At 39.1% G+C, this 25,109-nt stretch overlaps 1 protein-coding gene across 1 annotated transcript in view; it reads right to left on the bottom strand.

The window, feature by feature from the left end:
* Nucleotides 1-10,123: 10,123 nt before the first annotated feature.
* Nucleotides 10,124-25,109, bottom strand: part of PRDM6 (PR domain containing 6) — a 98,076-nt gene continuing 83,090 nt past the window's right edge. Inside the window, exons 10-11 of the mRNA XM_011963737.1 lie at nt 17,054-17,230; nt 10,124-10,238 (exon numbers count right to left, since the gene is read on the bottom strand). Coding sequence (XP_011819127.1) covers nt 10,124-10,238; nt 17,054-17,230 — 292 coding nt within the window. The remainder of the gene's footprint in view (nt 10,239-17,053; nt 17,231-25,109) is intronic.

Genomic DNA, 25,109 nt, shown 5'->3' with positions numbered 1-25,109 from the left:
TCTTCTAAAGACCCATTGTCATCGGATTTAGGACCCACTTGGATAATCCAAGATGAGTTCAAAATCCTTAACTTAATTACATCTGCAAAAACCCTTTTTCAAAATAAGGTCAAATTCACAGTTCTGAGTGGACATAGCTTATCTTGTGGGCATAGGGCACCATTCAACCCACTGCAAATGGCAAAGAAGATGGTAAAAACTCAGAAGAGAATATAAATAATGGAAGCTTGAAATTCTCTTATTATGGATGTTAAAAATAAAATAGATTATTATTAATATTTCTTGTGTGTGTGTGTGTGTGTGTGTGTGTGTGCGCACGTGCATGCTACCTGAGAATAGGGAAAACTGAAAGAAAAAAGAAAGACCCTATAAGATTACTCTTTATTATATGAGAAGTTTGGGATTAAATGTTCTGTTTTACCTGATATTTGTCAAATAACTAATTTTGGTTATGACTGGGATTCCAAATAATTAGTATCTCCTTATAATTGGGTACATGTCATGCATAATTTCTATATATGCAGGTTTGTTTTTAACTTGAGGATAGGAAAAGGGAATAATCTCAGGTGATAACAAGCCGGGAAAATCTCTGCCTGGCCATGAGCTACCCTTGTAAATGATAACAAAGTGATCTCACTAATAGGTTGATTAGGCTGGTTTTCTTTCTGGGTGTCTATGGGCCTCATACTAAATCATAAACAGGGAGAGAAGCTTCTGCTTCCTAGTCCCTTGCCTCCCTTGCTTTGAGAGTGAGCCAATCAACAATCTGTTCTTCCTTGTTATTTAGAGTCATCAAGAAATACATCTGTTTTTACTATCTACTAGGGGTCTTTTATTTTCATCTCTGCTCAGTCTTTTGAAGCTATAATTGACTATTGAAAAGCACCATTCCAAATGCAAGATCATATATTTAGGGGTCTTGGAGTGCAGCCTCCCCTCCTTGAAATTCAATATAAAGTTTGGCATGTTTCTGAAACTTTTCTGTGGAGCAGTCTATTTTAAAATCACATTCCTGAAGAAGTCCATTACCTCAAAAAGGTAAGAATATCCACAGGTTGGCTCAATGCCATGAACCATGTTTGCTGTTGACCTTTGGCAAATTATTTAGTTTCCATGTGCAATAGTATTATTCACACAGGAATAACAACAACTCTATATATAAAATAACAGAAAAACCTTTGATTCACATGTGAGACAAATGTCCCAGAAAAGGGCACACTGGATAGCTATCAACATAGTTGGCAGATCTTCCAAACGAGCCCATGTGAACAGTATCTTATGGTCACTGTTTAGTAGGGGATTCAAACACTCGTCTCTGTTCATTTCAGCTCACATCTCAGAAAGCAACTCATTGGATTTACCAGACCTCCTCCCTCCAGGAAGAACTGACTACTCGCTCAATTCTGTCCCCAGTGGTTCCTGCATAGCTACCTACAACCTCTATATTTTACTTGATTACATGTCTTTCTCTTTCATCCAGATTTTTAACCCACCAAGTCCTGTTCATTTTTGTATATAAGCACCTTAGCACATAGATTTTTAAAACTCTTTGTCAAGAGGATGTATGAATGGATGGATGAATGGCAAACATTAGTTGTCTATAGACAAAATGTCTCATTAAAGGTGCTCAGAATCGTCCCACCCAAGAGGTTGAAAACCATCAACCACTCCTGTGGTTGGCACTAACTTCCACACTGAGCCTACAACCTAAGCAAAGAAATAAGCTAGACAGAGAAAAGAGTCCATGTATATTCCCAGAGTACCCTTTCCTTAAAAAATATCCAGAATGAGGCTCAGATGCCCCGTGGATGGGGAGTGCTACTATTTCAAAAGTATATCTTCACTTCTGATGCAGTGCTGTTTCTCAAGAAACATAGGTATGTCATTCTTGGGCAATGGAATAACCCTGTGCTACAGCAGAAGCAAGAAGAAATTCAACTTTTTGTTCCAGGTGGGGCCGGGTGCTAAGCTACTCTGGGACAGTCAACAGTTTTGTAAGATAGCTGCCTGGTATGCACTATCATTTGCACGTTTATTATACTGGAATAGTTTTGGTACTTATGGAAATGGACAAGTAACCCAAAATGGAGTGTAAACCCCCAAATCTAAAAACTCCACCTTTTCAGTTTCTTAGACCAAAGTCTTAGAGTGATCTTTGATTTCTCTCTTTATCTAATATCCAACATCCCACCCATCAGCAAATACTATTCAATCTTCAAATTATGTCCAGAATTTAACTACTTCCTGCCACCTTCACCATTACCACCCTAGAGGAAGGTACCATCATCTCTCAGCTGCGTTGAAATCTCCTCTTAACCATCTCCTGTCTTCAGTCTGTGTTCTCCCACAATCTATTTTCAACAGAGCAGCAAAAATGATCCCTTTAGGTCAGATAACATCCTGCCTCTGCTCAAAATCAGATTTTCCCACTCACTCAAAGGAAATGCCAAGTTCTCACAATGGTCTTCAAGGCTCTGTATGGTCCAGCACACTTTGTCTATTTGACTTTACCTCCTGCAATCTCCACCTCTTTCAATCCACTCCAGCATCAGTGTCCTTCTTGCTATTCCTAGAAGCTCACATATTTTTTCTAAGTGGAATTTTATTTTCCAACAGAACAAGAGACAAAACAGCTGACTTTGGCTTTCTTTCTGAGAGCCCCCTAATCACATACATTCAGAAGAGTCGCAGCCCCAGGCCACTCTCAGGACAAGTGCTTTCTGCTCTGCAACAAGGCTTATGGGGTTAGAGGTCAAATATCAAGTCCAGCCTGCCATAGATTTGTGGCTGGGTCTCTGCGCATAGTTTCCTCAAGAAGCTGTGCACCCATCTTCGTTGGGCGAATGAGCATGTGAGCACACGAATGAGGAAAAGAGCAATCTTAAACGCATCAGAATAAACCTCAGGGCTGAATTTTAACAACCTTCCTGCTTGCTAGATGTATTTTCTAACTTATGCTTCCCCATCAAGAGTTTGTTGACTGCCTACTACCTAAGCTGCACACTAGAATCAAACAGATGGCGCTTGAAAAATGACTGTGGGACTGGAAAAGACAGAACCCAAGGGAAGATCGTGTCATCATAAAAATGTTTTATTAATCAAATATATTTACATTTCGTGGTCAATGATCTCTAAATGTGTGCCTGTTTTTATCATTTATACAACTTAATCCTGGCAGATTCTATCACAAGAATACAGCAGCATGCATGATCTCATTGGTCCTTTGCAGTTTTTTTTTCATTAAATAATGTGAGTTTAATAAAGTTAGAAAACTTTATTAAGTTTTACCCATTCTTATTGCAGGATAATCATTCTTGTCATATCGGTGGCCCTTACAGCGAACTACACCCTCCTCATCACCCACAGTGAACTTCTTCTCATTCTCTTAACTGATTTGTTTAAACTTTCCAAACTCCAAAAGGCAGATGTGAAATTGGACATTCACTCTAACCATTTTATTTGGTGGAAAGTTGGAGACAGACATCTTTCTATTTCAGCAGGGAACATTTACAGTCCTAAACTTAAAACAACTACATTAAAGAAATTTATACCATGTCCTAAAAGCATCTAAATATCAAACTTCTATTAGCCTCCTACAGAACTGGATGCCTTTCTCTTGATATATAAAAATAACTAACTTGGGACATTAAGTTGACAAAATAATTTTGCTGATCTGAGCCAAAGTTTTCCTTAATACGTTAGTCATCACCTTGGCCTCTGCATTTGAACTGGGGGAAGGCTTTTTCATGAAATACTTAGAACTGCTAAGGAGAATAATTGTGCCTCTGGCTTTTGCTATTACATTTTCTCCAGGTTGGGAGAAACTAGAGAAGTGTACTAGATTATTCAGAGAAAGTGAGTCTACAAGGGTTGATTCTGTTAGCATTAGACAATGCCCACATGTGGATCAACAGGGACTGTGGGCTGGCAGACTTTTGCTCTAAGATGGCTGCTTTCCCCAACATGTGGCAATCACCTGATACAGCACAATTGTTCTTAAACATGAAAGAGTTGTGCTGTAGAAATAGATCTCCAACTTGTTAAAGTTTATATCCAGACTGTTTTCAGTTGAGATTGATGTGCCAAAGTGGGAGAAAGGCACCAAGAAGGATGTTTTTCAAGGCAGGAAACAGGAAATATCAACCAGGAGCCCACCATGTTTGACGAGGGAAATATATTTATCATTTCAACAAACAAATGTGCCCATTAGAATCAGAATCTGGAGGGAAGTAGTATACATTGTGGTTTCAATATATCATAGTAAACAATTGCCTTGTAATAAAGCAAGTTCAAGATGAGATTTTGTTCACTTACTTTTTGAAAAAACCTCACAGTTTCATCTAGATTGTGCCCCACAACTTGAACTGGTTCCTTGAGTACCTCATGCATGTAACTACATTATTTGTGCCTTTGACAAACCAAACCTATAATGACGCCAGTCTTTCTTCTTCACTGCTTTAAACCAACAGGCTAACCACATAAGCCCATATTCTTAATGCACACAACTGCATAACGACTCCATTGATGCCTGAAAAGTAACTCACTTAGCATTCAGTCAGAACAAAGAAAGAAAACGAGATTTCACTTAGCCTCGTTGAGGATGTGTTTTTACTCGTCGATAGTGTTCAAGCCTTATTCTCTTCTGGCCACTCTCCAACACAACCTGCCCTTCCTGCCTGTTGCCATTTGTCCTAATGTATATCACACTTGAGAGGTTTTTTTTTTTTATTTCAATGTGGAATTTTAGTTTCCTGCTTAGAAAAACAAAAACAATGTCTGCCAGCAATAGAATATTTGAAATTCTGTCCAGCAACGAGATTTGGGCATGATAAAATCAGCAACTATAACGATGCATGTTTTAACAGCATTTTAGCATTGTTTCCACATACACATTTTATAAATAAATTATGCTTGTGTTTCTTAACTTTTAAAAGCTCTTGTTCTCAAAAAAAAAGCTTTATATGGAGAAGTATTTTCCCCTTTTAACAATTGTCTGTTTATGGCTTTGAAGGAGAAAAAAACTAAAGAAGCTACAAAGCTAAAACTGTTAAGCATATATGAGAAGGGGATAATGATAGTATCTTTGTTATAGAGTTACTAAGGATTAAAAGAGATAATCCACATTAAGCATTAGAACAAGGCATGACAGTAATTGCACAATATGAGTTATAATCATTATCATCATTCCCATCAACATCTGTGGGAACAAGCTCAGAATGTCCTTCTTTATCCATTAAAATTTCCTCCATAGATTCTTTCTAAGTGCAGTGGTAGCATATTCAGTCTATAGGAAAGACAACTCAAATGTTTCATGACTATGCCCTGTTTTCTGACATATTTTTTGTTATCGTTTTACATATTGATCGGAGGAAACATCTGGCATTTATTATTTAAAGGAAGAAACTAAATAAACACTTTAAATGTCAAACACAGCCAGGGACTACAGGTTAAACATCTGTGGCAAGGCTTCCACAGATAAAGCAATATTCTTTTCAGTTTGGCTCCATCCGGCCAGTTGTACCTGACAGCTGCTCTTTGGGTTTGCAGAATGTAATCTTGGAGAGGGCTGAAATAGGTGCCTTCCTAGGACCCTGCGTTGTTGTTTTGTGGTAGTTCAGATAAATGCTAGTGAGGAGAGAACCTTAAACTTTGGGTTGATAATCACCCAGGTATCTAGTCACCACATAAAATTTTCCAAAGCTCTTCACCTTAAAAAGATTGTGACAAGCGAACGACATTTCTGTAACTTACAGTTACTTAAAGAAGCATATGTCTCAGCATCTTTTAAAATCTGAAGTCAGGATCTGGTAAAGGCTCTGGGAAATAAAAATTAAATTCATGTCAAGGAAGAAAAAGATAAACATTTCAGGAAATGTGACTATTTACTTCATTTCTTATTCCTGACCTCGTTTCTGTAGGCATGCATAGTCTCAATATGAGAGCTATGAATTTGCTCCTAAACACAGGCTGCTGGGCACGCTCAGAGCGACCCATTAACCCTGCTGTTCTGGAAATGCCCTCTTTGTGAGATGTGCCATGTTTCCCATTTTAAACAACTCAACAGATACTTGCATTTTATATTTTAAATTAGTGCAAAACAAATAATGTTACTTCCGCATACTGGGGAAAGGGATTACACTGCCAACGCTTATCACTCAATGAGGCACCTCCGACCCATTCAGGGTCGCAGATCTCCTTCCCTGAGCAACTCCAGCCCTGTACCCCGCTTGTTGCCTTATCATTGCTAGGGGTTCATAAAAACCCAAGACCCAGGCCCTAATCTTGGTCTCTTGATACTTCTGCTAACAACCAATAGCCCAGTGAGTTACGGAAAGACAACCAAGTTGTGCATCTTAACTTGTTTTGCAATATGCTATTTTCTTGTCCCCAGATGAATTTACCTCTCTCAGATTTTCCCAGTTGGAACAAAATCTTTAACCTCACAGAGACAGTGGTCTAAATGACTAAAATACCCATGTTACCAGCAGCCACTTAGAAGGAGAATATTATTTTATCATGAATAGTCATTTAAATAATGCTGCTTATGAACACATAAAATGGGGTCTTTATATAAAATAAGAGTTCAATAAATACTTGTTGAATAAATGAATGAAACAATGAACATTTGATTTAAAAATTGATGAATTGCTAACTGTTTATATATATCTTTGAATACCTGGACCAGAATGAAGTTTTTACAAGGTACAATTCAATTATGAGCCCTGTGAGGACACAATGATGTCATGATCTTTTTCTGTTATACATAGTTTCCCAAGAAGGCTACATTTAAATGAACACAATAAAAAGTGTACCAACTGAATCAAATTATATAAATTATACAAGATTAAGTTTTATAGCTTTAATTAGACACACAGTAACTTTTTAGAAGTATATCTCCTCCAAAAAATTCATTTTTAAAGATAAAAACAAAACAAAAATGAAAAGCTTATTTATGAAAAATTTATGCACATACCCTGGGGAAAATATAACTTGCCTTGGGATATTGAGATTTTTCTGGAAATGCAAAGATCTGCAGCTCCATTTTACCTGCCAGGTAAAAATGCACCCTGACTTTTACCTGGCGTTACCTTTTGTCTTAGACTCTTTGCTAAATAAATGAGCATATGCTAGGATGAAAAGTCTTATTCTGAAAAAATTATTATTATTATTCGGTCCCCATTGACAGAAAAGAGTAAAGAAGGATTGCTTCAAGAGCCAAACCCTGATTTGGCTCTGAGAGACTACCTTTCTCTTCTTAAATATCCTTTCCCCAGTGATTCAGAGTGTTTACTCTCTTTATAGCACTACTAATTAGGAAGTTACTAATAAGAAAAAGTGGCAAATCTTTATGACTGTAATTTCTACCACCCATTTGCTGTATCCCAGGGGATTGTGTGTCCACTTTAAATAGAAAAGTCTAAAGCAATTGTTAGAAAGTTTCAAAGAGAAACCTCCTCCCCAGCATACACTTTGACTAAAATCGTTTTGGACCCAAATGATCTCAGTACCTGCTTCAGGGTTCCAAGTCAATGTCCAGGTGTAAGCCTGTCTTTGTGGACAGACAGCTTAGGCTGGTCTGCTAGAAGCTGGCAATGGGACAGCAATGTAAAAATTGTGAATGTGCCCACATGCCTGGAAAATTAGAGTATCCAATTTTCTATTTGTTAAGCAGAAAATATTTCTGACCAAATTTGGTGGAATATGTATGCCAACAATTTCTCTTAATAATAGAGGATAAAAATAGATTTAAATGGAGCAGAACACTAGAAGAGTGTTTTGGAGTAGAGGTAACTGCCACATTCAGTGGAAGTTTGGGATCAGCTAGCAAAACCATCAGGGTGGCAGAGAGATCACTGTTATGGAAAACCTTCCCATGCCAGATACCAAGGGAGGAGGGAAGCCTTTTCATTCTCCCACATTCTGAAGCTCATGAGAACTGAGTGGATACGTGGTGTTCCACTGTGAAATGTGGCAAATGGCTGAGCTGATTTTTCACACGAGAAAAAAAAAATTAGAAACATACAGGTGATTTCCTACTGTTTTCAAAGAATTTGAGTAAATCTTTCAACCTTAACAAATGGAACAGCTTACACATCTGTGAAGCTGATCTGTCCTTTTCTTACAGATTTCAGGTTAATATGGCTACATTTCATTCACCCTTCCCAATGACACACATTGTCTGCAAATGTCTCCATCACTTAGGGTAGGGAATTGTAAAATCAGAACACATTCCTAACTACCAGAGAGAATAGTTTCAATCAGCTACTGTTATACAGCAGCACAGATTCCTTACTACTTTCACGACCAGGAGACAATAAGAACTGGAGGAAAATTCTCGGTGAACGGCTTGAGATTGGGCAACAGAGGTCAGAATTAGCCATATTTCTCTTTATGACCCAGGGCTCTAAAGATTATTATTATGTGTATATATGTATATATACATACATAAATAATAACTACAAACACTTATTAATTAGACCCTGTTGAATTCCATTTAAAATGTGGTAGCTGGAGTACTAAGGAATAGAGAAGCAAAATTAAAAGGGAAGAGAGATTTTCTGAGAGCCAGATACATAATAATAGATTAAACTAAACCATGCAGTATCCTTGCCTTTTAGTAGTGAGTTCAGTTATGTGTCTCATTTTTATTGAGGGAAGACAATGGGAAAGCTCAAAGACAAGGAGTTCCTTAAAAGACTATGTCCTGATATCAGGTAATGATGAAATTTACAAACAGAAATTGTTATTAAACACGCTAGATAAAATTGAACAATTTTTATCTAAACTGGCCATCGAGGTAGACAGTCTCTGAGATGCTGGTGGGAGCTATCAGTTCTTCCCAACACTAGATCATTTCAATAAATGTGACCCAATTTCACTGAACACCACTGTTGAACCACCGATAAGTTAGTTGAAATTCACTCAAAGAATAGCGAAGTGTAGAGAATTCCTTCTCTTTCAATTAATCAATCTTGAGAAAAGAAAAAGTAATTCTATTGATAAAATTAGCTGCTCCTGGGCTATCTGTTCTAACCACAACCTTCTCCATGTTTCCTCCTCTCAAAGTCTCCTTGTCTGGGCTATTTTCACTTGCATTTGCAGACATGCTCTTCCCACACTCAGGAGAGAGGAAAGGGGGCTCCTGGGGTTCATCTGTATGAGGAAGAAGGATAAAACTGCTAAAAGGGCCTTGATGATGGAGTTTGGCACTATTTTTGTTTACATGTTCAACATTCTCAAGAAACAACTAAAAAAAATTACATGAAGCCTAACACCTTGTCTCCAGCCTTAGCCCAAATAACTTTATTTTCATTTTCTTTTTTTTTAGGCTAAAATGTTATTGAAAACAAACGTTTCTCAACGAGCTGCTTCAGAACAATATAACGTATTATGAAGCTCCGTCCACTTTACACGTTCTTGCAATCTTGACAGGACAAAATAAGTCCTCAACTTTTTCCTTTGAATTTTGAAACTGAAACCATTTTCTTCCTTTTCGAGACTCCTGCATCAAGACCAGGCGGTTTGGAAGAAACCGTGTAAAAAGTGCATGAGAAGTGAGCATGGAAGACACGGAAATAGGATGCGTCTGGGGCTGAAGGTAGCATTGACTCAGCAAAGGCTCTCACTTTGCTTCCGTGGTCCCTGCTGGGGCAGCCAGCATCAGGCCAGGCCAACTGACACAGCAGAATGAAGGGCTGTACAGTGGGTCCTCATGAAACATGCTACTAAGAAAAGGTGCAACGAGAACCAAGTCCCTGTGCATTCTTAGTCACAATGGTGGGCAGAAGAACCCATACAATTCCTCCCTTTGGTATTAAATAACAGTTTTTAAAAAGCTTTTTAGAAACAAAGCAAAATACATGGTGGGAGTGGAAATGTTAACCATCCCAGGTTAGTTGTCCACTGAAATAAGTCTCATCCCTAGTCATAAATAAATAATCTCTTTCCTGGTCTGACTTCCATGCCAGGATCAATATCTCTTAACATCTTACTTATTTTATTACTGCTTTTGGTTTTCTGGGACTGATTGAAAGTTGCTCAGAGGAAATCTTTGGTTTTGCTTAAGTGTCCGTGACATTTAATCATGACTTTCCTTGCAGTTTAATTCCAACCAGTCAATCAGTTAATCCACTTCGATTGATTCTGGGCTCTCGGTTATTGGCTTGCACTCATTGGGCATCCGTTGGTGTCGGCTCAGCTGGGTGGCCTGCGTGAAGCTCCTCTCACACCTCTCGCACCTGGTGGAGGCAAGAGAGAAAATTGAGACCAGGGAGCGGGGCCTGCAGGGTGATGGGCTTCCTCTCATCCTGCCTAATCAGAACAGACACTCCAAAGTGGCTTCAGATTTTACCGGCTCAAGAGGTTTAATTGGTGGCTCCTTCCAAGGCCTGGATGCCTGTGATGGGACAAAGCCCGTCTGATGCAGAACAGAGGGATCTGTCAATAGGCAGGGGGAAGGTGATTTCTCCAGAGAGCCCTGTCCTGCTGCAGCTCTGATCACTGTCAGTTCAAATAGATAAAGAACAAAAAGAGATTTTTAGGAGTGAGCCATCAAAGCAGCAGCTTGTCTGCAGTTTTCTGCTCTGTAACCCCAAAGAGAAATTGATGACAAATAGAATTTCACCTACTGCTGATTTACAATAGGGAATTCTACTCCCTTCAGAACAGCAGCCAAAGAGTGCACATCTTAGAATGTGGAAACTAGAGGAAGCAATGCGTTAGACTGCAGTGACTATGAGGGGCAGTAGGCATGGTCGCTGCTTTTTCGCAAAAGCTGGTTACAGTGTCATGGCCCAACCAAACTTAGGGTTAAAATAATTTATAAAACTAGAATTTGCAGTGGCACAGTGGAAAGGATGTACATATGGGCTAGAATTAAGGCCAGTATGTCTGATGAGGAGACAACATCACACTGCAAGATTTATCTCTTCTTTTTAACTTAAAGGAGAAACAACAACAAAAAAAGACTGTAATCTAGAGACCTTGAGTTCCTCCCTATCTCCCATGTCCATATCTTCCAAACAACCTTCACTTATTAGCTTGGTGGCTACTCAATCTACAAAAAGCAGAACACACACTCAAAATTTAGTGGGAGCCTGTTGTTTTTCTGTGCGTGTTGTCCCTGGCTGATTGGCTGTGATTGTGTGTGTAAATACACACACCTACAGATGAACTGTGGCAGCTGGCTGGGCACCGATAGTGACTTCTCCATCACCACCTTACTTACCGGGGCTGCCTAGAGCACTGGCCCAGCATCTAATACAGCTCAGAGGCCACCTCAGCCACCTCAATGCCCTTTCCTCAAACCTCTGAAGAAAAAGATATTCAAGAAGAGCTACAGACAATTGTCCCACTTTTAAATGATGCAACCCCCAGTTTGTGAGCCCCTGCACTATGAAAACTGCAGCGAAAGCCACCATGACGTAGTCTCCATGCCTTATCACAGACAAGAAAGCCACAAGCCCTGTTATCTGTTAGGCATTCCTCTCTTTCTCCTCTTTAGTAAATTATATTAAGAGCCCTGTCATGGAAATAAGTACCTATAAAATAGGACACATCCATCCACTCTGGGAATTCTTGCATGTTTTTGAACATGGGGAGGCAGGAGCTTGACTTCGCATTTGGATTTTTCAGGGCTCCTGCACCAGTGGAGTGTGTCAGGGGGAAGAAGTTGTGTTCCTTTGATTGTCTTTCAGGGAATATTTTTAGCAGCCTTTTCCACTGTTAAAAACTGCACTGTGATCTTGACAAATGTATAATGTCAGCTTTAATGTATCAGACCTATCAGCTCAATGAAAATAACTCAGAAGTATTGATCACCTAATGATTTTTGGTGTATTCATTAACGTCCGTGGGCAGCTCATCCCCTCTCCAGAGCTCCTGGAGCGCTGATGACACGTTAGCGAACTGCTGATTGTTTATTAGAAAACTGATTAGTTACTGGATTAGTGTGTCAAAATATAATACCTTTCACTGCTTGACAAACTTTCAAATTATTATATTCCTTTTTTTTATCTTGAAGCTCTAGAATCAATTTCAAAGACAGTAGAATAGCTTGAACAATTATGAGGAATGAAAATGTACCTGGGTCATGGTTTTGCATTTCTAACCCTGTGTATTAGAATATGAGGAATACATGAGTTGGCAGTTTAGTGCTTCATATAAGGCAGAAGTGTATGTCTATATTTTACTTTAGACATACTATATGTCTATATATGATGTAATAATATTTTAACATCCAGATTGGATGTTAAAGAGAAAAACACATTTTTCTCAAGTGTTTGCCTAAATGCACTGCAGATATTTACACACGGAACAATTTGTTGTAATAGTCAGAAACTTTGCCCAATATATAGGGTACATAAGAAAAGTATTCCAGAAAAATCATTTCTAGAGCCATCTGCACACCAAGTGTGAGTAAAAATACAAGCAGATGTGTGGAAATTACCTTAATTTAGATCCTTTTCTCGGGGATTTCTCCTTCTTGAGGAAAGAAGGCTACTAGAAATAATATCTATGTTGTTTGGGAATGACAAGAATACAATTTATATATTTGAGGAAGTCAGAGCTAGCTATAAAAATACTTTTTTAAAATTAGAGAAGGATTTCAGTTTTATGTTCATTATCTTACATTTTAGAGAAATCTCTTCCACAAAATATTTTCATAGTTTAATGAAACTCATCTCAACAGAACTGACTCAACAGAAGTCAGAGCCAGACTTCACCTGATTGGCATCTAAACTAACCCTGAATTACAATCCCTGATGACTGACTGGCTGGGGCATCTCTAAGCCTGGACTTCGTGCAGTGTAACAGAATGAGAAGGAAGAAAAGATGCAGGTAATGCGTCAGGAGGGAGAAGCACCCTTGCACTCAGGGCCTTCGTTGTGCCTTGCCTTAGCATAGGTGCTGATGCCACAGCCTTGACGGGAGTAACTCAGGAACAATGAAGTGGAAAATCTACCAAGTACTTCAGCAAAAAGAAATTCCTCATTGTGAGGGTTTCTTTCTATTATAACATTGTGAGTATTTTAATTAGACTTAATTACCTCTAAAGTTTGAGATCATTCTTTACTTGCTATGATGGTTGACTGGATTATACGTACAAGGAGCTTAACAAAGTGATGTAAAGTTCTGTTACCACAGAAAATCTGCAACAAGCATTCTGTGCCTCTATGATATGCCACAAAATACTTTTTGAATTGAACCAAATTGCACAGGGCTTTGCATGTATGACATGTTCAATGCATATTTACTGATTTGCTTCTTGGATTTGCTTTAATTTTGCCTAGATCTTGTTCAAATATTAGATGTCCTTTGGAATTTCCTTTGATTTTTTTCATACTGAGCCAAACTCCATTTTCTTGATGCAAGAACATAGCGATGAATGATTCTCCCTGCTTCTAACAATAATGAAGAACCCCTCCTAAGGAAAATTCTGGCCTGTTCTCAGTTTCTCAGGTTCAGAAAGCCAAGCTTCAGGCAGCTCACACAGATCCTCTCAGGCAGAGCAGAGCAGCCCATTGAAACATCAAGACACTCTGTTGAGTAAGGAGGACGGAGTCCTTGCTGCAAAGAATAATTTTTAGACTGCCAACTAACTTCCTTATTTCCTTCCTGCCTGCCTGCCTGCAATAAAATGCTTGGCCATTGCTGTTAAATGAGATCTTGGTTTTGCTCCTTGTTTTCCACGACTTCCAGTATCACAGAGCAGACTGAAAGCCAAGACCTTCAATGTGATCTTCTGATTTTTATTTTTCGTACATGCTCCTTTATCTTAGAAATCCTAAGTCTACAGCCTAGGGTAGCTGCTGACAGGCCCATCACCTACCTAGAACCTGGGAGATGGAATCTTTCAGTGGAATTTCAGCCAATCAGATATGAGGCAAAGCCTGGAATGAAACTCTGACCTCTTCATGCCAAATCTTCTGCAGCCTTTTTTGGATGGCAGTAATCTTGATATGCCTTCAAAAACCACTTCTCAGCACAAGATTTTAGAAGTTGGAAAGGGCTTTCTCTGACATGGCAGGCTCAATCTCAGCTCAACCCTGAGAATTCTGTAAAGGCCTCCTGAGCCCTGGGTGGGTGGGACAATTTGAGGACTGAGCCATCTGGGGCATCTATTTGGAAGCTCCCCAAGACATACAATTGAGGGTTGTGTGCCTTTACAAGATTCTTCTCCTTCTTTGTAACATTGTTTAAGCCAATACCCATTAGTTAAAGTAGTAAAATTAACTGTTGTAAAGAAACCCATTTTATTGACTAATTTGCAAAAAAAAAGATTTTTTAAAATGTTTGTTTTATAAACTTGTAAAAGGATATCTTCATAATATTTACAAATGTCCATGGGATGAATATCCATGAGCTATGGTTGGAAGATTCCCAAAATTCCCTTGGGATAGATCAATTCTGAAAGACCTGGTTGTATACACTAAAGGATTTAACTTTCCATTTCCTAGAAGATGTTTAAATCTTGCACTTTCAAAATAAGCATGCACTCAGCTCTCCCCTGGGAATATCTATTTGATAAATTAAAAAAAAAACTACAGCATGTGGCTGTCTAGATAAGAGTAGGAACAGAAAGAACTAAAACATATACACAGAATTTAAGCCAACAGCTTTGGTTGTTTCCTTTTTTTTCCAGATGAAAGTAGGTATGATTACAAAAAATACTTTTGGGAAAGGAAAACAACAATCATCAAAGCCCTTCAAATATTAATCTGATGAATTAAAATTAAGTTAAAATGGTAATTCTATTGGAAACATGACAAAAACAGATGTTAAGGGAAAAAAACTGAGTGGAGTCAACAAGGTTACACATAAGTAACACCTTAACATTAATAGAAATCTATTTCCCATTTTGACCCTGAAACCTCTTCAATTAATTACTAAAATCTATTTACACAGCAACAAGATAAGAATCAATCTGATTCCTGGCACTGTATTTGTCTGGCTGCCCTTTCTAATATAAGGGGCCAGAAGGATCTTGAACCCTCCTGTATCTCTGCTTTCGAAAAGCTCTCTTGCTCAAAGGCACAGGCAACATGCCACTCATTGTCAACACCCTCCTCCAGAGCAGTGGTGAAGCCAGAATCTAGGAACTCTATGGGGCTCAGGCCTGAGAGCAATGACAAAGTCCACTAGGTAGTATACAAGCACTGGTGATAGGGAACTCCTAGTACTGTGGTAGCCCGTGCAGCTCCTTAGGGTGAATTAGAAAAAGATGCCCTCTTTGGGCTATTGTAGCCTCAGGGGGCACAACATTGTTGGCATAGTGCACACTGGATTTTAGGCCCCATCCTGCCCCCTTAGCCAGATGCTCTTATGCAGTGAACAAGCTGCACCTATGTACTGCAACAAAAATTATCACTATTTTCATTATTAATACCATAAATTAAACTATGTTGGAGAATAGTTAAGAATGCTGAATAAAGTAACTAATTATTGAGGAGAAGAGGGACAATCACCATCTTTTATGAGCTTCTCCCTTCACTGGCAGACAGAGAGGAAGGCAGGACCCAGACCACAGGACTCTGTTTCCCGAGCCGAGCCTGGCCTCAGGCTGAGCACAAAGTGTGCCACGACAGCAGGTCTGGATGGAAAATCCTGGGTAATGAGGCTCCACGAAGACTTCTTGGCTGAGGCTGAGCAAGGGGATTAGTCTCCTACTGCCTGAATCATTTCCTCTCTTGCTTGATCTTGTCCCACAGAAGGTACATAAGGGGGTAACTCTATGCTCTTTTAATTCTGCTTCTCAAACAGAAAAAGCCAGTATAGCAAATGAGTGAAGAGAGCTGTAAGAGGGTTGAACTGAAAAGAGTTCATTACACAGACTATAAAAACTGCTCTGAGAACACCTATCAACCACATATGCTGGATCACACTCTCAGGCCTTTCCACCTGCTGTTTGGACTGTCAGAAATACTCAGAAATACCTTCCCCCATGCCCCGTATGTCTAGAAAGCTCCTACTCATCCTTCAAAACATATCTGAAACATCATCTCCACCAGACAGCATTGATGACTCCATTTCTGTGCTACTGTGAAACATCATACATACATGTCTTACTTTTGTGCTATTGTACTTTTCACCCTATAATACATTTACTAATTGGGCTTCCCCTTAGACTATGAAGTTTTCAAAGATGGAGAAAAGGAGGAACGGCTAAATCTCATTCACCTTTGTATCTCCTGTACCTAGCAGGGTGCCTAGCACAAAAGTACATACTTAGTAAATACTTGCTGAATGAATGAACACATATATAACTGAATGAGTAAACGAATGAATGAGTGAACAAGTGAATGAATAGACCATCTTGCATGATTCAGATGTCCACCATTTGGATGAGTGTGCCATGTGTAGAAACACACTCTCTTGCTCAGATGCCATTACCTTGCCAAAACCCTTAGAATTCAACTCCATCTCTTTCCAAATTCCCTGAATCCTCAGTAAGTCAATGTACTCTGGGTTTGGTTTTGTTTTTCTTTTTTCACCAACATGGTAATTCTAAAGTCCGAAGTATTCACTGAAAAGTCACAAGTTGGCTGCTATGATAGGTTCAAACTCTAACACATAGGGAAGAGGAGGATATATTTCATCAGAATCCTGATGGGTTCAAGTTCTCCAAGAGGGGATTATTCTGATGTTCTAAATTTGTAGTCACCTTTCTGATGATCATAAGGCTTGCTGATGGTCACAGGAGCTCTGTGTGGCTCCTAGATAAAATTCCAGAAGCACAGATCATCAGGAACTGAAAAAAATATATAGTAAAATTATTTACTCCTACCTCCTTATTTTAATGAGGAGAAAACAGACCCAGAAGATCCGTCTCATGACCAAGGTTGGAAACTTGAGCCAGGACCAGTGCGTAGGTTTCCTGACTTCATTTTTCAAATGTCAGCCACTAAACAAGCAGATTCGTTTGCAGCCTGGACACTGGCCTTCCAAGCAGCCTTTGCCAGCTGGCTAAGCTGGGCAGCACTGTGCTGATGCATCTGCTGGCTCTTGGGAAAGGCTAAGAGAAAGAGAGGGTGGAGGGTTAGCCGCTACTTACTTGAAGGGCTTTTCTCCAGTGTGGGTTCGGATGTGGTTGTTGAGGGTGGTGGCCCCGGCAAAGGCACGACCGCAGTAGCCGCACTTGAAAGGCCGGTCACTAGAGTGAGTGACCACGTGGTTCCTCAGTTCTGAAGGTTGGGAAAAGGATTGGGAGCAGTGGCCGCATTGGTAGGGTCTGAAACAAATAAACAGACTGCCTGGTCATTATTTTCTGCATTGGTCAGTGGAAGTCAGAATCCTATGACAAAGGACCAAAACTTTTTGGTGACATCTTTTCAGTTTCTAAGACAGGGCATAGAGTTTTGGCCACTGGATTCCCACTACTTTACTTGTTGCCACAGGAACAAAAATTCACAGAGCTGCTGAGACACATCAATTCCCAAATGAATATCCCTTTCCAGTACTAATTATACCACTTTGGAAACCCCTAAGTTCTTATTTCTATCTTTCTCCAGGCAAATGTTAGGGTACTTTTGTAAGCAGTGAAAGTACAGACTTCATTAAGCAGACTGTTACAAGAGAAAATATATAATTGTCTCTTATGCTTCCATGGCACTTTTATCTTTTCAAAGTGCTTTAAAATCAGTTATCCAATTTAATCTTCACAATAATCCCCTGGGACAGAGAAAGCAGTTGCTATTATCTCTGTCAGTTCAGAAAACTGAGGATAAACTGTCCTCCCAGGACACAAGCTCTTGATACTAAGGCCATTTGCTAGGATGTTTGGACCTTATTCTAAGTACCAGGTAAACGTGCAGGCAAGTCAGCAAGTTACATGCGTGTTTTAATAGATATTAAACTGTGGTGGACTTACAGCATAATCACTGGTATTGCACAGATGAACACAGAGGTACACCCAGATGTGTCTCTTTGTCAAAGATATCCTGACTTCTACCTACCATTTCCTCCTCCAAATACTTATCCACCAGATCTGTCTCTTGAACATCACCTCCCCATTTGAATTTGGCAGCAAGGCATGATTTATAGCAGCACAGAAATGATGGGATGTCACTATGCTTGCAGAAGGATGACTCTGATGCAAAAGCAAATGGAAGGAAGTGGTGACAAATACCTGATAATTAGCAAGATTATCAGAGCACATTCTTCCCAGTTCACGAGAAGTAAATCAATTTTTGGTTTTCATAAAACAGATTAAAATTCTGTCTTCTCTACAGAAGTTCTTCTGCTTACTTAAGCAGAATCTGGTGAGTGATATAAAACCCAGGGAGTTTTCCCTATTTGAAGCTATTTCATATCATTCCTTGACAGGGTTCTAACTTGTTTATCAAAATTTTTGTTCAGATAATTAATAATCTGTCGTGAGGGATATTAACAGCATTCACTAAGCCCTGGCTTGTGAGCCAGACATTTCTGGCTGCATTTAGAAACCAATGGTGAAAGCAGACTTAATTGCTCAACCTTTAACAAATGCATAAGCTCCAATGACCAGAAACCAAAATGAAGGGCTAGGAGACAATGGTGACCGAGCATGTACAACAATTCAATTAAGTGCAAAATAAAGTGTACCCTCTCATTTGTCAAGTGAACTGCTTAATTGTGGCTACTTGCCTCACTGAACACAAATACTATTATTTTACCAGGCTTCAGCACACTGAGCCCTGATTGTAGAATTTTTTAGCTTGATTAATAGCCCAGGATTGGTCAATAACTCAATACTATACAATTTTAATTACTTACATTTAGAAATCTATCTAACTTCTCTCAAATAAGTTTCAAAGAAATATATAAAAAGCCTTTGTTAAGGAGTTTATCAATCTTGCCAAATTACACATGCATTTTATTATAATTATAAAATAATCCTTTGAAAGCCTTAAAATTATACATAGACGAAAATGTCCTCCTGCCAAATCTCTTCTTTGTGGTAAATATTAACCTTAAAGGGTTCCTGAAAAACCAGTTCTCTCAGGGTTGAATTTTCTTAAGTGTTATTGAAGATGATAAACAAAATAATATATTAATACATGCTATATCCACTGACAATTGATTTTTCTAATAGTGAAGGGACTATTAACATTTATTAGCCTCTGGTTATCTATTTTTAATAGCTACTGCAATAAACAATAAGCCACTAAATAAAACCAATTAATCTTTTCTTTTTTTTCTAACTCTGCTGTCAAAAGTTGGGGTGATTTATTTCTCACAGTCAGAAGTCAATCCATCCTTTTTATGTTAATAGTTCATGGTGGTAAAGATTTACACACAGGAGAGCAGAAACGACCACAGAGAGGCTTATGTTGAATTCTTATATCAAAGTAACACCAATGGAAGGCAAATCAGATTCTAAAACATCACCTTTGCCTGGCACCGGCTTGAGAGGCATATGCTAGGGATGCAGTGACCTGTGGCAGTTGTTAAAAACTTCGCAGAACTCAGTTTGACTGAATGGAAGGGGCTAGAACGGGAGAGATAGGGCCCCTGACTCTGATCAGCTGTGGCATTTGGACAAGCCACTCAATTTCCCTGACCTGTTTTCTCATCTACCTGTTAAGGGGAATGGACTGAAGATGATGATCTCTTGCATCTCACTATGCTTGTTCTTGCTTTCAGGTAATTGACAAATGTGCATCACCCAGGAAATCTGCACAATACACTGCCTCCCACGATACAGCATCACCAATATGATCTCTATTCTCCATCACGTCTACAAGCCAGCTCCCTATACATGGAGCTTTCTATGGTTGTGTGTGTGTGTACATGCTCACTGGAATATGGAAAATCTAAATGCATTGGTAAAAAGTTGAAAATTCAGAGTAAGAAAATCAAGTACCAAAATATAGGACCAAACCTTGTTTTAGTTCATCTCTAAAAGTCAAGCAATATTCCTTCATTCTTAAGTACATTGAAACATAAGATTTTAGACTACCTGGTCACATTCACCTTTGCAGAGACCGATTCTGTATAGAATTTAGAACTGAAGGATGTACCTCACCTGCCACTATAATAACAGTGTCTCTTTCAGCCTCAAAATTTATAGAAAGTTAGCCCTTAGAAAGTACAGAAGTTACACTGTAAGTAGACAAGATTCCTCTAAACTCTCTTTTCTTGTATTTTCAATATTTCCTTAAAATATGAATAAAAGAAAATGATCAAAAAGTAATTTTAAAATTGATTATGTGCCTAGGGTTTCATCCAGGGACACAGGAATACATTCAAAAATTAAATCTTCAGGACCAATAGCAGAGCTTAGGAAACATTATCATCACAACCCAGGCATCACAACTACTTTTGGGACAACTGGTCACATGAGTTCAGACTATGTTTGCACGTTTCAATTAGCCCACCCTAACTCCACATCTCTCAATATACAGCCGAAGGGCCTTTGGGGCACACAATTAATTGTCATTACTCAGCTTTTTATTCTGACAAATCAACAGTCCCATTAATTTTCCAAGGTCTGGCCAAAAGGTAAGACTTATTAAACTTCTGGATATAATCAGTTCTGAAGTTCTGCCTCCCTTGATGTTTCATACTCGGAGACACTCATAAGGACTGACATTCATGAGTGCTGGGTTTAGCTTTACTCTTTCCAGGATCTCATGACATTGCACAACTAAATGGACATCTTCTTTAATTTTTTAAATTTTTTGACACAGGGACTCACTCTGTTGCCCAGGCTGGAGTACAATGGCGTGATCTAGGCTCACTGCAGCCTCAAACTGCCGTGCTCAAGTGATCCTTCCACCTCTCAGCCTCCTGCGTAGCTGAGACTACAGGCATGTGCCACCATGCCCAGCTAATTTTTATATTTTTTGTAGAGACAGGGTTTCACCAGGTTGCCCAGGCTGGTCTCAAACTCCTGGGCTCAAGTGATCTGCCTGACTTGGCCTCCCAAAGTGCTGGGATTACAGGTGCGAGCCACTGCGCCCAGCCCCAAAATCTCCTTTTTAAAGCACTTGATTCTCTCCAAATCATCACAGACATACAGTACTTCACTCTTCTCAAAGCAAAGGCAATGAGCATGCCTCACAAAGGGATAGTATCTCACAATCACAAGTAATTTATGGCTTTTTTTTTTTTTTTTTACCATTTGAGATCTTTAGTAGCGTTGTCTAATGATGGAGCGATTCTGTTTCTGAGCTACCCAATACTGGAGCCACGAGCCACATGCAACTGCTGCACACTTCATGTGTGGCTAGTGTGCCTGAGAAACTGAAGTACTATTTTACTTAATTTGGATGAATTTCAATGTAAATAGCTTTGTGTGGCTAGTTCTGACACAGAAATATCCAGCTTGATGAAAAAACAGAAAAGTGCTCCTTATTTAAGAAAGAAATAACTGAAGAACAGAAAACACCTGGGTAGATTTAGTTGGTATATATCAATGCTGGTAAATGTTTAAGCAGAAAGAAGGCAGAGAGACAATCTTGTACATCCCCTGGCACTCCTGGTCACTGGCAGCTCCTTTGCCAAAGATAACTCCGGTAAAATGTGCAATTAATTTGCTTTTAATCTGTAATTGGTTTGGTGTATACATGGGAAAAGGATGAAACATTCAACAAAATTAAGTATGGTTTGGCTTAAAAATATTAATCCTGCTTTGATTTTTCTTTCATGGCCTCCAGGACAAAACTTGTTCAGTTGGGGCCACATTCTCCCCTTGCTCAACATCAGCCAGCCCAAGTGCAAATCTCCCAAGACTTCAAAGGGAGATTACTTAGGTCACTGCTGGCTGTGTGGAGTGAGAAAAGAAGTTAGTTCTACGTAAGGAGAAAAATATTTCAGGACAGTGACAGAAGGGCAAGACCAAAGAGCCTGAAGAACATCAAAGCTAGAAAGAAGATAACCTTCACACTTGGTGGACAGGGAAGAAGCGGGACACAAGAACACTGATACACGCTAAGAAACCATGATGATGAATTTTCTCCAGGCCCCCCCATCAGAGAGCCCCTTCTAATGTCATTTTAGCCTCTGGTCCCACCATATCTCTTACAAACAATGATACTTAAAACACAAATGTGAATAGGTGACGGTGTGCCCAGGAGGCTGAAGGCAGTCTTGCCCCATGTGGCACTAACAGTCAAAAAGGAGAAAGGAAAAGAAAAGGGATGCAAAATAAAAATAAGCATTATAAAGACACTTTCTGCAGAAAATAAAAGAGAACATACTTGTCAGAAAACAATCCACTGTGATTGAAGGCTTTGCTTACCCCTTTTTGGAGCATACCCCCCACCACCATACCGCCCCAATGGAAGTGTTGAGAGTTTCTGCAGCAGAAAAACAGAAGAGAAAAGGGATTTCTAACTCCTGGTACGAGCAAAAGCAAGAAAAGCTACTTTGGCCTAGGCAATAAGCTTATGCAAAGCCCCAAATGTTTATAAAGTCCCTGAACAAAATTCTGGTTGATTTACATTCCAGCAGCTTCTTCTCTTCGAATTTATTCAGGAAAAGAAAAAGTCAGTAGCCTGGCAAAAAGGAGGAAGATTTTCGGTTTTGCTTGTTTGACAGAACAAAATCAAGAAATAATAATTCCGTGGTTCCTGTACCCTCATGGGTGTGTTTTTTGTCTTTAGTGCTGATTTCTACTTTGCCAGGTCAGACAGATTTTTTTTTTTTTTTAAATGTGTTAAATGTGAATAATGCAGCGGTTAAAAAAAAAAAAGTGAGGCTGGGATCCCTGAGCATCTACGGATTTCTTTCCTTTTTATCAAGGCATAGACTTTTGATGGTACCTCACATGAAAAAGCTCATGAATATAGACACAAAGTCTGTTTGGATGGAGGTTCAAATATCTGGGGTTTCACGGCCAAATATTCAGTCCATTGAATAAAAAATCATTTGGACCTCAGATTCAACGGCCTGTTTCAAATTTGGACTTGTTTGAAACTCTAACTTGTTTTACCTTCTGATTTTGTCTCCTATGTCCCCCTTTCTTGCCTTTCTTGTACCTGGTTCTAGCAAGATTTTCCTATCAAAATAAAAGCTTTTGAGTTTTTTGAACAAGGGAAATGCTTTCTAACTATTCAGCCTTTTCACTGTAAATGGCTGAATGGGCATATACGGCTAAAGACTAAAGGCCAGCTGATCTATGGAATCAGTCACTTAAGAATATATGCATGGGGTTGAGCATCCCAAATATAAAAATCCAAAATGCCCCAAAATCCAAAATTGTATGAACAGCAACATAATGCTCAAAGGAAATGCTCACTGGTGCATTTCAGATTTCAGATTTTCAGATTTGGCATGCTAACTCAGTGAATATAATGCAAACATCTCAAATCCAAAACAACCCAAAATCAAAAAACTCTTCTGGTCCCAAGAATTTCGGACAAGGGATACTCAACCTGTATTCAGCAGTTGTAATCCACGTGGATAATAACCATAAACAGGTTCCAAACATAGCTACTGTCAGGAACAAATTTGATGTTCCATTATAGTTCTGTATATTTTTCCATTTAGTAATTCACCCATGTGGTTAAGAAATTATGGAGAGTATCTTTTACCTCCAAACTTTCTGGTACAAACAGAGAGCATCCTGGGTTCCGGAACAGAAATGAGCCATTCCAGCCCTTTATACTAAAAGCAAATTATGTATCTAGAATGAAACTAGGGGGTCCAAGTGACTGGGTATCTCCATTTCCCCTTATCTTCAACAATCAACACAGATGTGATGATATAATTCAAGCATCTCCTCATCATTACTAAGAAACACTGTACTTTATTACTTTGCTTATAAAGGAACTGATCTTTTGAAGTAATTTTTTATTTTAACTTACTGAAGAATGATGGTGAACACCTCTCAAGTCTTTACCAACAAAGTGCAGGGAAGGAACCCACTGCTTCAGTAGTTTAACCCTACTCTGGCACCTTCCCAGATAACAAGCCCATGACTTCACCTCATCTGGACAGGCTGGCAATTCCACACTTGGACATCTGAATCAAATAGGCCCATCAGGGTCCATGATAAGACAGGAGTCTCATGCTGCCTAGATTTTTGCCAATAACTCTAAATTAGCTTGGACTCGGTACAGACCTAACAATCTCCCACTGAAATGTATTTTGAATATGTAAGCATTCTAGTTTTTCAGGTACTTTTTCTGATAATAGACATAAGTATATTATGAATTATGACTATTATTTTACAGGACAGACATCAAAACACATACATACATACATACATATATATATATATATATATTTTTTTTTTTTTTGAGATGGAGTCTCTCTCTGTTGCCCAGACTGGCATGCAGTGGCGTGATCTCGGCTCACCGCAAGCTCCATCTCATGGTTTCATGCCATTCTCCTGCCTCAGCATCCCGAGTAGCTGGGACTACAGGTGCCCGCCACCACACTTGGCTAATTTTTTGTGTTTTTAGTAGAGACGGGGTTTCACCATGTTAGCCAGGATGGTCTGGATCTCCTGACCTCATGATCCACCTGCCTCAGCCTCCCAAAGTGCTGGGATTACAGGCGTGAGCCACTGCACCTGGCCCCACACATACGATTTTCTAAGTGTAACTGAGGTCAGACAAAACAGTCTGTTTCAGTATCTACTTACCATGAAATGGTTTCACTGCTTTATATGGCATTCAGCATAAACTCATCTCATCTCATCCTCAAAGCTAAACTTTGAAAGTTCTACTACCCAGAAGTTTTCAACTATTATTTTATTTTACCTGGCATAGTTATTATGACTATAACGAAACTTTGCAAATAATAGATCCAACCACCTGAATTCACTCTATTTAAAAAGCAAGCTTATAATCAGATTTTAATGCATCTTCTGTATTTTAAAGACTACTAAAATGCTTTGCAAACTTAGAAGAGACATATCTTGAGGTTCTATGTATACTTGCAAGGAAGGCAAATTTTAAAAAAAGAAATCCTTTCTAAATGAGGAAAACATTTTTAAACTTTTGTATCACCTCTACACTAACAGTACTAAGACGTGCAGAAGTCTGTTGATATTCTCACCAGGGGGCTCGCCTATTGAAAATAAAGATTGTGAAGACATAGCTGCCTTAACAACCCTAATTAGTGTTTCAACATTAATTAGCTACAGCAATGTTGTTGCTAAGCAAGTGGTTTTTCCAACA

This window comes from Colobus angolensis, unplaced genomic scaffold (genome assembly GCF_000951035.1).
Source record: "Colobus angolensis palliatus isolate OR3802 unplaced genomic scaffold, Cang.pa_1.0 Scaffold62, whole genome shotgun sequence".
In the NCBI taxonomy this organism is placed as follows: Eukaryota; Metazoa; Chordata; class Mammalia; order Primates; family Cercopithecidae; genus Colobus; species Colobus angolensis.
The sequence above is the reverse complement of the archived record's forward strand: the minus strand, read 5'-3'. Positions and strand labels throughout refer to the sequence as shown.